Genomic DNA, 14,139 nt, shown 5'->3' on the forward strand with positions numbered 1-14,139 from the left:
TCACAAAACAAACTGCGAGGAACTCCCCATCATGGCCTATGTCATGGCGTTTTCATGGACCGATTTATTTTTAGATACATCGTAGAGCACTTTCCCCTGCGAAATGGAGGCTCCGCTCCTTTTAGCCCTTAAAGCTCCAATATCCACATACAAATTCTCCAAACTGATCTCTATACATTTCCTTAAGGAGTAAGTTGAGAGAATTTGGTAGAAGATCAAAGCATTTTCTCTTGAGTGATCATTTTATTAACTCTCATAACTATTTCTCTTGATAACATATGGATATTGTTAGGAGAAAATTGATCTTGGTCACTATCGGGACTTAAAGGATTAAGAACACAGTAGGACTATAAGAAGCAAATGACACGACAAAGCCAGGAAAACTAAACGTAATTAAAAGGTCAAAAATACCTTTGTTAGGGTCCTCGGTTTAACCGACTGTTTTGTGGGACATAAAAGATACTACTTAAATTTGCGCGAAAATCGTTCTAAAAATAAACTGGTCGGTGAAAACCAATTGACAGGAGTACATGGAAGTTACTCGCTCCCACGGGTAATGGTCTCCTGTGCAAACAAGATATATTTTAACCTTCAAATACAATTTTGCCTGGCATTTCTCCGATGAAACGTTTAACTATTTACTATTAACACAACCATGACATTAAGCATATAAAATGATTATATAAGCTATTTTGGTGAAAAGACACAAATAAATTAGATGGATACATAATTGGCGCAAGAAAGTATCATTGTTACAAAACGTTTGTTTCACACGAAATACAGGAACTGAGCGACAGTTTTTCAGTTAGTATTTGAAATTCGTACTATACATCTCTTTTGATCTTTACTATCTTGAAACAAGTGTTTATTTATTTTACTCCAACGGCTTTCCTTGATTGTTCGTTTTTATTACTGTAAGCGAGGAGCGTTGGTTTTCTATTCAGGAACCACAGCTTCATCAGGGTCCAGACACTTTGTTCTAAAGATGTTTCACTTTGCCATGCCTATTTGAAAAATAAAATACTAAGTATAAAAAACGTACGTCAAAATACTTTTGCGCAAGCTAGAGGCTGGAAGATAATTAACAATTATTCTTCGAGCCCGAATGGGCTCTGAGTCAATAGCCCATGAGGCCAAAGGCCGAATGGGCTATTGACTTAGAGGCCATGAGGGCGAGAGGAATAATTGTTTTAGTAAAATCCAACTAGTTGGTTAAAAATATCGAAAATGAAAAGCTTTTTAGCTAACATAACAAGCAAACCTTGAAAGATAAGATAAGATAAAGTGACGTAAACTCTCACCTCAAATGTGTTCTTTTCGATGATCAAGGATGACAAGAAAAGGGGAGAAAATAACAACGTCAGTAACTATTTTGTTGCAACGCTAATTTCTTTTTTCTTTTCATTTTTTAGATTTATTTTAAATGAGGTTTAGTTTTAACAGAATCAGCAGTGTCTTGATGCTAATTTAAAGAATACGTTACTGTGTAAAAAGACAAAAAATAAACACCGTGGCCTTTGATGAACTCGACATTTATAAAGGAAAGTTATGGTCTGAAAAAAGGTCGTCGACGACCTCGCTTTCACAAACAGAGCATCAGTTAAATAATAGATACCTTATTTGATGGTCTAATGACAAATAATATGCAAATATCTCGCTCCAGTCCTTACCGGGACAGCCTGACTGATGAGGGCCTGCTGCGGGTGTTTTGCCATCAGGACAGCAGCCGTAAGTTGTTGCTGCACATGTGTTGGCTACAGCATAAGCCAGTGTAGTGGGTGCTGCAAAATAAAATAATTAAACGAAGATCCAAAAGCAGTTTCTCCTTACTGATCTTTTGATTGTTGTCTTAAGAAAGCTAGTAGGGTTAAATAGTCATGCCAATAAATTTTAAACAGTCGAGTCATACGGATGCGATTTGGGTGCGCCCTTCAGACCTGTTTCGATTTGCTCGGCGACGCTTGGAATTCTATTTACTCATTCTCTAATAGAGATTGATTATAAAAACAGATCTTTAGTGTGGCGTGAAGAACGAGAGTTACTATGCTAGCAATCCGTGCTTCTTGCTCTATAACATGTCAACTCTTACTTTCACAGTTTATTCCAGCCCAATGTATTGGGCAGTGACATTCATAAGAGGAACCTTTGGCGATACAAACTCCTCCATTTACGCATGGGCTCGGATGACAATGATCCTCATCTAAAACGAAATAAAGTCATGAAATATTTAATGCGTATATAACACATTCAGATAATCTCCCATATGATGCCTTCCCTGGGGCACTCCCTTAAAAAGAGACAACGATGTTCATCGAAAATTAGAATTAAACCTTAAAAGGAGTCCAATATGGCATGTGGGTGTGGTTCAGACTTATTTGTCCCCTATAAAAGACCGTACTCTTTCACAGCATGACGGCGTTTGTTTTTTATATAGAAATTTCTCGCCGCACAAACCTATACCAAGAGATGCGTTCAGTTTATGCCGGTGGAAATATGGGATTTCCATCTGGTGATTCTTAGGTGAGACCAAAATCTACACTTTCTAACCTAAGGGAAACAACGAGTATTCACTTCACATTTATCTGGGAGGACCGCCTCCCCCAGGAATGCCTGGCTCACGATCATGCACAGCCTGTTTGGTTCCAAAAATACTGTGGTCAATCAGAGCAGAGAAGGATTTCCAGCAACGATGGATGAGAAGAAACGAATTGTCTTGAGAATTAGACTGGTTGCAGAACCTTGGAAATGAGACCCGTCCCAAGCAAGGAGCCTGTATCTAGAAAATCCACTTTCATTGGTCATGTTAAAGTTACACTTGGGACTGCGTCCGAGTGTTGTTTCGAACTGCACTATGGACCTATTTTCGGAACCGACTTTTTACCTAGTCTCCTACACGACCTTGTTATAGCAACAACAACAACAACAACAACAACAACAATCTTTATTGTGCTCTTGATACAAAAGAAGAAGTTACGTAATTTAAAGGAAATTAACTAATTGCGAAAAAAAAGAGCATAGCCACTCAGAAATAGCAGAAGCTAATCGGGCTGAGAGGCTGGGCCAAGCGGAAAAAAAAAAAAACGAACAAACAAACATAAAACAAAATACTTAAATACAAACTAGATATTTAAATTGTAATAAATAAACAAATGCACCCATAAACACACAAAGAAAAATATTTAAACTGTAACAGTGTACCAACACAGCTTTATAGTGCCGTGCATCAGTTCATCAAAACAAGGATCCAGTCTCAAAGCGCAATCTCAAAATCAAGAGTAATCCCAGTGCACGAGTAAAAACGAGCGAATTTCGCGAGAAAAGAATCTAACAACTTAGTCTGAACGTTTTATGTTCTGCGATCCCAACACATGGCCATCGCGGGAGAGGAAGACCGAATACTACTTATATTGACACTCTTAAGAGGGATACTGGTGCATTTGAAGCAAGTGAGATTGCTACACTGATGGCTGATAAGAGGCTGTGGAAAGATCTAGTGGTTGCCCGCCTTCGGGCGAACAAGTGAGTGAGTGAGTGATCCCAACACCCCAACGGAGAGAGAGCGACATTTTTATCTGATTTCTCCATCGTTTCAATTTATCGCTTCAAAATTAAAATGATAAGTATAGTTTATCACGCGGACCCCTTTGCTCATACCCGGTTACGTAAGATAATCTACCAACATTCTCTTTATGTGATTGCTGCCCGTAATTAAGTTGACGCCAAAAAAGTGATTCGGCAGAAAGGCAACTTAAGGTTGCGTTCGTTTGGGATGATCCAAATCAGGATCAGTGATCCGAGATCAATCGGATCATGGTAGATCAAATGAACCGATGAATCCACTCTGGACAAGGATTCACCGGTTCATTTGATCTACCATGATCCGAATGATCTCGCATCACTGATTCTGATCCGGATCTTTCCAAAGGAATGCAACCTTAATTGATGAACTTTATTTTGTACCTTCACACGTGAGACCTGTCCAGCCGGAAGTGCATGAACATGTGTAGTCGTCACCATCTATTTCACACACTCCACCATGATGACAGGGATTAGGGTGACAGCTGTCCTTCTCTAAATGGAAATCAGAGCAGGAGTCAGTGGATACATGGGATACAGGGGTTGGGTGAGTGGTCCGCACCCTCACGAGAATTTAATGGCCCCCTTTTGAATTTTCTGTATCCGCCCCTGGGATAAGTTCAGTAGAGCCATTATGAAATGGCCTTATGTGTCTTAGCTGGATTACCTGGGTTATTTGAAAAATGTGCCGTTTATCGAGAACCTTGCAAGTCATGTGATCCTTCTAACCTCTTACTAATGGAAGCCTGTAACATTACTAAAAGTTCTGCAGTTTTAGTACCAAGCTATAGTCAGTGATAAGTCGTTTAAAACAGATCGTATAATTATAAATTTGCCTTTAATGCGTCAGCGGAAAGGACTCCTCTCGAACTGCAAAATATGTCATATCATGGTCAGCCTACTATCATTATTATTCACTATATTTTTTTGATTTAGTTAACTGACCTGCGCAGTTGAGTCCCTTGAACCCTGGCGGGCAAGTACACGTGTATCCACCACTGTTTTCAAAACACGTGCCGCCATTTTGACATGGACCCGAATGACATTTTAGCTCCTCTGGAAGTAATTGATAAAAAAATTTCAAATATCAACCAGTAATTATACAACGTACTAAATTCTACAGCCGCTGTGGTTATTCATTCGTTCAAGCCCATAATCTATTGGGCGTCACAGGAAAAATTGTTTTTGCTTTGTCTTGTTCAACATTGTGTGCAGGTTTGAAAACGTTTGGGAGATTACTTAGGATTGAGCAAGTATTGAGGTGTGTGAAAAACTATTGAAACACTTGTCCTCGTGTTTGCTGTAGCGTTTGTAAACGAATAAGAATTCTAGGAGATACTCAAAGAAGAACTTAGCTAATGAATTTTAGAGTGATGAGGATCTAATATGCGAAATATCTTTGGATTTTATCGTTTCTTTTTATTGTTGAGAATGTGATTTTTACCTTCACAGTTAAATCCTCTGAATCCTTCTTGACATTGACATTTGTATGTTCCAGTGATCTCTTGGATGCAAGTTCCTCCATTTTGACATGGAAGCGAGTGACATCTGTCTTGTTCTATTATAAGGTCAATCTTAGGTAAGTAATCAGTTACGAAAATAACTTACTAAACTTGGTAGAAATTTATTATTTATCAAGTGAGTTGCTAAGCGTCAATAAAGTGAATCAATCAATTAATCAATCGTTATCATCGATCGATCAGTCAGGGAAAGAACTAACTCAATTAACCAGCCATTCCTTTAGATAAAAAAGTATCTATCAATAATGTCGGGAAAAATTTTGTCAATCAACCAACATTGGAAGTTAAGAGGAAGATAGAGGTCATAACTTCATTTATTTTAAGAGAATAGTTGTGAAACACACCTTGGCAATTAATTCCCCGAAAGCCTTCCACACATAGACAACGATATGAACTCGTCATGGTCGTACATGTTCCACCGTTTGTACAAGGATTTGACTCACACATGTTTATCTCCTCTAAAAAGAGAATTCATGGAAATTCATAAAATTAGAGCTGTCAAAATTAAAATTAAAATTAAAGCCAAAATTTAACGGATGTATAGGGAAGTAGCTACCAGTAGGGCAGTACGCATGTGCGTACCAGGAAAAAATTTCGAAGAAAAATAAAAACAAACAAAAATAAGAAATAACAAAGATAGGGATAAAAAGTAAATAAGGGATGCTGAAAAACGTCTTTCAGGTATAATTTCTTGAAAACAAAATGCTGTTGCTTGATGAACACGGCTCTAAGATCAAGAGAGATTTTTGCCTTAGTTTATACTGTTAAAAAAACGGGAATTTAAACAATTCAAATCGATTTAGGAGACGGGTTGGGGAATTACCTCCTGAAAATTTCTAGCCTTGAAGTACCTGAAGTAATTGTTGTATAATTTTAGTAATTTCATCGATAAAGCATTTGCAAGATTTTCCTCGAATTGGTAGCCAAGGAAAACTGATAGACTGAATTTTTTCTACTCTTATTTAGCATCGCTGGAAGCTAACTTGCTGCTTCAGAAGACTTAGGAAATTAAAACAAGCGGAGGTATAATAGACAAACCTTCACAATCTTTGCCTCTGTACCCATGTAAACATTCGCATTTGTAATCCTCGTCCTCTATCAGTTCTCGACATATTCCACTGTTCTGACACGGGTTAGGCTCGCATTTTTTCTCCACTACATGGGCAAAAAACAAAACAAACAAAAAAATCAAAATTGTTTCAGTTTTAGGTAGGAGCTATTGTTGTTTTGTGGTGGTTAGCCATCGCATTTCCTACTTTGTCCTTAACTTCGACCTTCATTTACTTCTGCAAAACACAACTCTTTTTTTGTTTTAGTTTGCGACATAATATCATCCAGGGGAGACCTATCGAGGTTGCTATAGTCTAACTACGATGTATATATCGTTTTTTGACAGTTTTCGGTTACAAAGCCGTTGTTCAGACAAAAGACTCGAATCCAAACTCAAACCAGCCCCAGTCCCTAATCAACAAGCTGTAGTGCTGTGTCTCGCAATGTTCTATCTTGATTTAATCCCACCAGTTTTCTTCGTAAGGCCAGCTCTCTTGATACTTACTTTCGCAGTTCTTCCCTCTGAAGCCATGTGCACAAACACATTTATACATGTTTGGTCCTTGATTTAAGCAAGTACCACTATTGAGACAAGGGTTAGAGTCACAAACAGATACCATCGCTGTAACGAAAAAACAAGAAATGTGTGTAATTCTCTGCAGTTTATCCATTCTTAACTTTAAAAGAGAGTTTAGGCCTTGTCAAAAGTGTGTTCGGAAAATATGATTAATTGGCAATAGCTGTCGCTGAGAATAAAACGGAAAGAGATTTTTTCGGAATTGAGATCTTGTGGTATTGTGGCCTAAACTATAATCATGGCCACGTGACATCCCATGTGATGAAAATTATAACTGAAGGAAATTAGTCAATTGGTGGTGAATTTACTTTGTATGGTTAAATAAATTTTCTCAAAAGGACATAATTGCCTTAACATGGCTCTACCATTTAAATAATTTTTTTCGTCCCGATAGGAAAGTGTGAAGCTGAATGAGAGGCACTTTCTCGTGTACTGTTTGTGATTAACACGTAAAAGCGGCTTTTTCGGTACTTCTGTACGTGAAATAATAGTCATGGAGCAGAGTATTTTGGTAGAACTTTTGTTCCGCTCTGCAAAGTGGTTGTAAATCTTGCCAGTGAGTTATATTATGAGCATTCAATTGAAAGCTTCTGGTAATTAAGCTATTTATCAACAATTTTCTTTGGCTCTCTTTAGCATGATTCAAGGTTGTTCATGCTTGATTCCAGCCATTGAGATTGCGAATGAATGAAGAATGCAGTCATCTGACACGTATCCAGGGAAATCTCTCTTCTGTACTTACTTTCGCAGTTAATTCCTGAGAACCCCGCCAAACAAGAACAGGTGTAGGAGTTATGATTATCATAACAAGTTCCTCCATTTCTACAAGGATTGCTGCGGCATTTACTTTCAACTTAAAAAAAGAACAATTATTAACTTATATAAAAAATAGCAGTTGCGAGATTTTCTGCATCCTACATGATTGGCCTTTCGTTAGGATGTGAAATTAATTTTCTAACTCAGAAAAAAACTGAGATACCCCAGATCCGTTTGTTCGATTACTTACTCAAGCGAATAAGTTAATTTTCCTAGGCAGAGCACTTAAAGCTGGAACAAGGCTCGAAAGCGACCACCTTTGGTAAGCGACGATGAAAACCTTGGAATTTTGGGTCGCCTCTTACGGGGGGCGCGACATTTCAGGAGAGTGGTTACATTACAGCATTATGGTCATATACGATGACGAACAACAAGTAAGAGATTTGACTGAAAGTTTATTTCGTGTGGTATTTTCACAATAAAAAAAATAGAAATCTCGGAAAGCTTCATTTTACTTATCTTTCAACAGAAACGTTAATCTGGTTATTTCTATTGATCCACCATGATAAAATAACTTCTAACATTTGATAACTTGTTATCAATTTTTCCTACCAAAGTAATGCTGATTCAGGCGCGCGCACTAAATATTAGTATTACTAAGAAAATCCTCGTCTTAGAATCTAAAGGTCCCTCATAATGACACAAAATATGCTTACTCTCACAAGCAGCTCCACTAAAACCCTCAGCGCACAAACAACTGTGTGATCCAAGTAACTCCATACATGTTCCGCCATTAAGACAAGGGTTCATGAAGCAAAGGTTCTCCACTAAAAAAAAAAGTACAAATAAAGTAAATGAACACCTCTGGAACGAACGCTCACTACCAGTGATGTACGAGTTTCAACCAAGTATTTTGCATTTCTTAATAATTTTTATAGCTCTTTGGTCCTCTTCTATAGAGGACGTTACAAGTCCGTGATTGAAGTCCCACAATGCGACACTCCAATTAGAAGCCGGGTCGGGTATATAGAGGCATATGAGGGCGTTACACTTTCATTGCTGCCTCTCTTGCTCGTGCTTCTTTCCTCGGATCAGGATGGTTACGCTACTCTAAAGAGGTGGACATGATCTCTTCATGGCTAATCTGACTGGTTGGACGAGGTGACTAATGCATCATGTTACTTCCCTTCTCAACTCTGAGACGTTCACAGTGACCGAAGATAGGCAAAACCAGAAACAGTTATAATTGGTTTGATCTCTTACCTTGATATCGTAGTACTTACTTTCACACGTCGGTCCTTTGTATTCGCTTGGACAGGAACACTCGAACCCATCATCCATTTCAGTGCACGTTCCTCCATTTCTGCACGGGTTAGGCTGGCATTTGTTTTTCTCTGTTACGTGAAAAGACCATTCCGGACGTTCATTAGTTAAATAATCAAGTGTGCGCGTCAAGTGTCAAATAAACATAGACTGGCCTCAACAAACGTCAACCGACATGTGCTACAGTAACTTTATTCTGCTAATGATCCACCACTAATCCAGAGTTTTTCATTAAGGCCTGAATACTAACTTCAATTTGGACTATTCGCCTTTTTGTGTTATTAAAGGTACCTACGGTGATTGAGAAACAGAAATCAGGAGGGTGTTTGAGAGTTTGCTAGATAAGGCATTATGGTGATAGACAGTTAAATTTGGCCGTTTCCTCGTCTTTAGCTCAGTGAATTAGGCGATACTTTTTAGTTATCTGATGTTATAATTAAGACATACGTCAGTCTTTCCTCCCGTGCGTTCCTCCAAAAGTGACAGTGAGTGGCAGTGAGCAAACTGCATGAAATTTAGATTAGGCAACAACTATAAAATTAAGGCATGGCTATCTTAGCAGATATATTGCTAGATCGTGTGTCAGTAGTTCTACTTAAGCAGGATACCTTCGCAATTGGATCCCTTGTATCCCTCCATACAGGTACAGATGTAAGCTCCATTTGCTTCTGTGCAGATTCCTGCATTGCGGCAAGGGTTAGGGTGACACTTGTTTTCCTCTTGAGGAAAAAAGGAGTGGCATGGCGAGTCAATAATGGACATTTGCTCACTGAGGAATTTTTCACCTTCGCGTAGTGAAAAGAAGTCAAGACTGACATCTTAAAGATAGCTACTGGGCAACAGAGTAGAGCTCAGCGAGAGACGGCTGTATATTTGCACGCTACAGAGTTCATAACTTCATAAGCTCGAGCGAAATTATTTTATAGTTAATACATTCCAATGCATGAAAATCAAATTTAGGGCCTGTTTACATGGAGTGGGGAACCCCGGTCTAGTGGGGTTGGTTTCTTTTGTTTTCACGCCCTGGGGGACACAAAACAAAAGAAACTTACCCCACTAGACCGGGGTCCCCCACTCCATGTAAACAGGGTCTTATTTACCTGTATGCTTGTGTTTTTCTTTGATCATGTTGAAAGGGATTTGCATCAGAGCGAAGACGAGCTTTCCGTTCGATTTCATTTAAAACAAAATCGCTTCTTGCGCGTATAAATGTGGAGTCGGTTATAAGTGTGCCAGCAATTTAGCTCCTAAATACCTATGTGCTAAGTTTAAAAAACGATCTTCTGTACATAATCGCACAACCCGTAATAATTAGAAGTTCGAAATTCCATTATTCAGGTCAGCCACTGGCCAACGTACCTTCGCCTATAGAGCAGTATCCCTTTGGAACAAGTTAGACGAAGACCTTGGAAACGCTACAACTGTAAAGGCCTTTACGAAAGCCCTGAAACTTGTAATGAATGAATGATCGAATGACAGTTAGCATTTAACAATTATTAGCTTGTTAGATATAGCTTGCATTTATATTTGTAAATAGGTACTGAAAAACCTTTTTTTTGGGGAGTATTTATTAAAGTTTCAATTTCAGTTTCAATTTCAACATCAACTTTCGGCAGGCCATGCTGGGTTAAGATTTAACACAGCTCCTAAATAAAGTTAATAGTTAAAACCTGAAACTCGAGATGACTCAAGTTTCCGACGTTCTTGAAGCGATCATACTCAACCTCGTTCCCAGGGTTCTCTCCTAGCCGCCCTACGAAGCGGGTAGGGCGGGTAGGAGAGAACCCTGGGAACGAGGTTGGATCATACTCTGAAATCGAATGGAGAAACCTTTGCTTTGATGAAAATCTCTTCCACAACTATCAAAGAAAGATACAAAGCATATAGGTAAGTCAGTTTGATTATATTTCATCAGTTAAATAAGAAATAAAGCTCTCAAGCACCCTGGAAGAGTGTGCATTGTCCCCTTTGCGAACGAATTTTCCTTTAAAGCTTGAAATTGAAAATATTAAGTTATGTAGTTGAACCTGGGGATAAATGAGAATTATTTAATATTCGTCATCAAGTTGAAGCGAAATAACGACTTCTTTAAATGGAGGAATTGCTTGTGGAGATTATTATACAATCAAATACCTTCATATGCTTTCCTGGTTCCATTGAAAACCATGCCCAACTTCAAACAAAGATAATGAGCAAAATATGTACCCGTTTTCAGACCAAAACAACTTTAAAACCACACCCTTTAGAACGGCACAATGCTATTTTGTTCATATTGGAGGCAGGAGGAGGCAACGTGGCCTAGTGGTAAGCGCGTCGGACTCGCTATCCGGCGCTTCCCGGTTCGAGTCCTGCTCCAGCAACTTCCTGGATTCGTTCTCGGTTGTCCCGAGTTCAAATCTTTGACCACGATTGTAAATAGCCAACTAGTTGCCTCCTGACAGTTGGGGTTTTTAATCCTGTCACGTCCTACCTAAATTATTTGTTTCTAATTATCTGAGTGGAGGGCCTGAAAACTAGCTGGATAAACAATCTTTTAACCTTTGTAAACTTCAACCATACACCCTCCTTTCGGGAAATATACATACCATCACAATCAGTTCCCTTGTATCCAGGTGCGCACATGCATTCATATCCATCTTTGACTTCATTACAAGTTGCTCCGTTTTGGCATGGATTGGGACTACAATGACGCTCTGCGGCGGGGACGAACTTGCGTCAGGTAATGAAATGATTTTCGTCCAAAATTTATTAAAGTCTTCAGCAATCTGTTTTGCCACTGATAATTGGTTCATACCAGGAATATAAATTTTTATCATTATCCTTGGTTCGAGACCGTATGCAATTACAGTTAAATGTCTAAACGCCATTGAATTAATAGCACTCTTTTGTGTAACATTTTTTAAAGAATTGTTTCCACAACATCTTGGTGCAGAGACAACTAAACACGTAAAAATTGTTAACGAGTTTATCGTTTAATAGGGCCGCCGCGCAAGCAATTTCGTTGTGGGGGTTCTAAAAATTTCGAAACATTCTACTTCAAATCAGAGTTTATAATTTGTAAGACTTTTCTGAATTCGTTTTCCTGCTATGAAAACGTGAAAACCAAAATTAACTTTCCATTATTATCAATTTCAATTAATGACAAATTATCCCTGGCAGCAAAGGACCCTTTGGGTGTCTGGAAGTTACATTCATTGCGTATTAAAATATGTTTTTAGCCAGTTTATGTAAACAACGTTAAGTAGCTATTGAATCGTTTAATAGCAATAAATAGAGCCATTTGCTTTGCTGCAACCAAGGAAGGAGACATCCTATCATAGCTCTTTACCAAGACATCAAAGGCTGAGCTGATTTTTTTTTTATGGCTCTCCTTATATTTAAGAGCTAGTTGATTGACTCTTTTTCCTTTTCTGTGCATCGCTTTCCCTCGGCGAAACTTGTCGGCTATCGATGAGCGAATTAGAACAATTTCAACGGTCACCTTGAGCAGGTTACTCAATTCATAACTTGTCAAGCGAAATCGACCAAAAAATCAGATGAAAACAATAAATATATAATCTAACCTTCCTCATCTTCGTCTATTTCATCTCCATACATTTTCATTGGGTCATAAAACGAAAATGGCGAGCCATGATGGTGCATTCCACCGAAGAAACTGCGAGGAAAAAACGGATTATATGGTACGGCCATTGGAGGCCGTGGAATGCGCGTTGTCACAATGGTTCTTTGGGTCATCGGTGGCGGGCGCATAAACATATATGGATGAACAAATGGATGAATTGGATGCATTATATACTGTCTTTTGCGTTCTTTGTTGTAATCTTTCATGGGTGAAAACGATGGCGGTTTCTTCAACCGCCGACTGGTACGTCGAACGCCATGTTGTTGATCTTTTGAAGTGTAGCGTGAAGATGGTTTTGTTTGTTTCTTTTTGTCTCCATATTGTTGAGTCTTTGTCTTCGTCTTTCTTAAATTAGGAGGTCGCTCTTCCCTCGGCCTAGCAGAGATTTCACCTAGAATTAAAAATAACGCACAACCAAGGAGGAAATGCCTTAATCGCGGCTTCATTTTTGACCGGTTTTTCTCTAGGAGAAAATCGGTCAATAGAATTAGTTATTAAGGTGATGCCTTTGTGTTTACGTACACAAGCCATTACTGTTTCGCAATTGGTCACCTTGAATTTCACTTGTCACTCGCTTTCAGGAGCCTCTGTTGAGGATCATAAATAAGAGATCATTCAAGACTTGAAGTTGAGAAATCGCTGGAGCACTTATGTAAAATGCATTAATCAGCTTGTGTCGGTAGTATAAAGTCACTTATCACTCTTCGTCAGTCAAGGTTTACAATAAAGCCAAATTTAAGTTCGACCGTGCTTATCATCCGTTTACGACAACAACTTTGATATATTTTTCGCAAGTTTTGTAAGGAAAACAAAAAGAGTTAAATGATGTCTTTTGAACTGTCTGTTACATGGTTACTTTTTATTCTTTATTGTGGACAATTGGCGCAAAACATTAACCAATAAACCTTTTTCTCAGTTAAATCAAGCCATTCCGCGGCCTGCTAAATAAGCGAAAATTTTCGCTTATCTTTTCAGAGACAAGTGGCCGATATTACACTGAACATTTTGCCATTCACTGAAAATTGTATTAGCCTGATACAATATTGAAATACTAAATGAAAACCTTATCAGTGTGTAAAACTGTCTCCGTCCCTTTTACAGGGAACGCGGGCTCATCTATGAATCATCCCAAGGCTATTTTCACACTATACCTTTTGGGCCGGCGCGAAAACCATACCGGATAGGGCTTCTGTTCACACACAAGAACGGTGATTTTGGCGCCATTTCTGTAACGTCGCGAATGCTGCTCCGTGCCGATCTCTAAAGCGGAGAGTCACATATCGGATAGGTGTTCATACTATACCGGAAAAAAGATTTTTGTGTCGGCTCGAAAAGCTAGCCGTTCTAGTGTGAACATAGACTAAGGCGAGCAATGAATATACAGAGACAACCTAGGAACAGTTTTATTGAACAGCTTTATGTTTGATTTACATTTCTTGAAAGTGTGATTTGCTATTCAGCAACATTCTGCCCTGACTAATATGATATAATCAACTTTTGCCTTTCGAACACCCCGCTGTCACGGACTCCTTTATAACGCGGACAGCAGGTAAATCCCCAGCTAAAAGAAATTATAGACTGACGTTTCAATGATTGTGAAATAGCGTAAAAGATTTAGTACAGACGCCCAGGCCGCCGGTCTATTTAATTTTGTGAGCCCAAGCGGGGGCGGTTAATAGATAGGAGGTACTATTTTATTCTCATAACTGTGACAA

General features: G+C 38.8%; 1 protein-coding gene across 1 annotated transcript; it reads right to left on the reverse strand.

Annotated features, from left to right (window-relative positions):
- Window positions 1-1,302: 1,302 nt before the first annotated feature.
- On the reverse strand, window positions 1,303-12,893 carry LOC140945586 (uncharacterized). Its single transcript, XM_073394598.1, has 15 exons — window positions 12,366-12,893; window positions 11,388-11,495; window positions 9,411-9,521; window positions 8,763-8,873; window positions 8,196-8,306; window positions 7,466-7,576; window positions 6,652-6,768; window positions 6,135-6,251; window positions 5,441-5,554; window positions 5,021-5,134; window positions 4,522-4,632; window positions 3,961-4,071; window positions 2,090-2,200; window positions 1,671-1,781; window positions 1,303-1,313 (listed from the first exon to the last, which is right to left on the reverse strand). Exons 1-15 carry the CDS (start codon window positions 12,868-12,870, stop codon window positions 1,303-1,305), a joined length of 1,974 nt encoding a protein of 657 aa, XP_073250699.1. The 5' UTR covers window positions 12,871-12,893.
- Window positions 12,894-14,139: the final 1,246 nt, after the last annotated feature.

The sequence above is a fragment of the Porites lutea genome, chromosome 8, assembly GCF_958299795.1.
Source record: "Porites lutea chromosome 8, jaPorLute2.1, whole genome shotgun sequence".
In the NCBI taxonomy this organism is placed as follows: Eukaryota; Metazoa; Cnidaria; class Anthozoa; order Scleractinia; family Poritidae; genus Porites; species Porites lutea.

Coding starts and splice junctions, on each gene's coding strand:
- LOC140945586 (XM_073394598.1), bottom strand. CDS start 12,870: ATGAAGCCGCGATTAAGGCATTTCCTCCTTGGTTGTGCGTTATTTTTA. Junction 11,496..12,365: donor AATAGACGAAGATGAGGAAG/GTTAGATTATAT, acceptor TCCCCGCCGCAG/AGCGTCATTGTAGTCCCAAT. Junction 7,577..8,195: donor TAGTGGAGCTGCTTGTGAGA/GTAAGCATATTT, acceptor TCTTTTTTTAAG/TTGAAAGTAAATGCCGCAGC.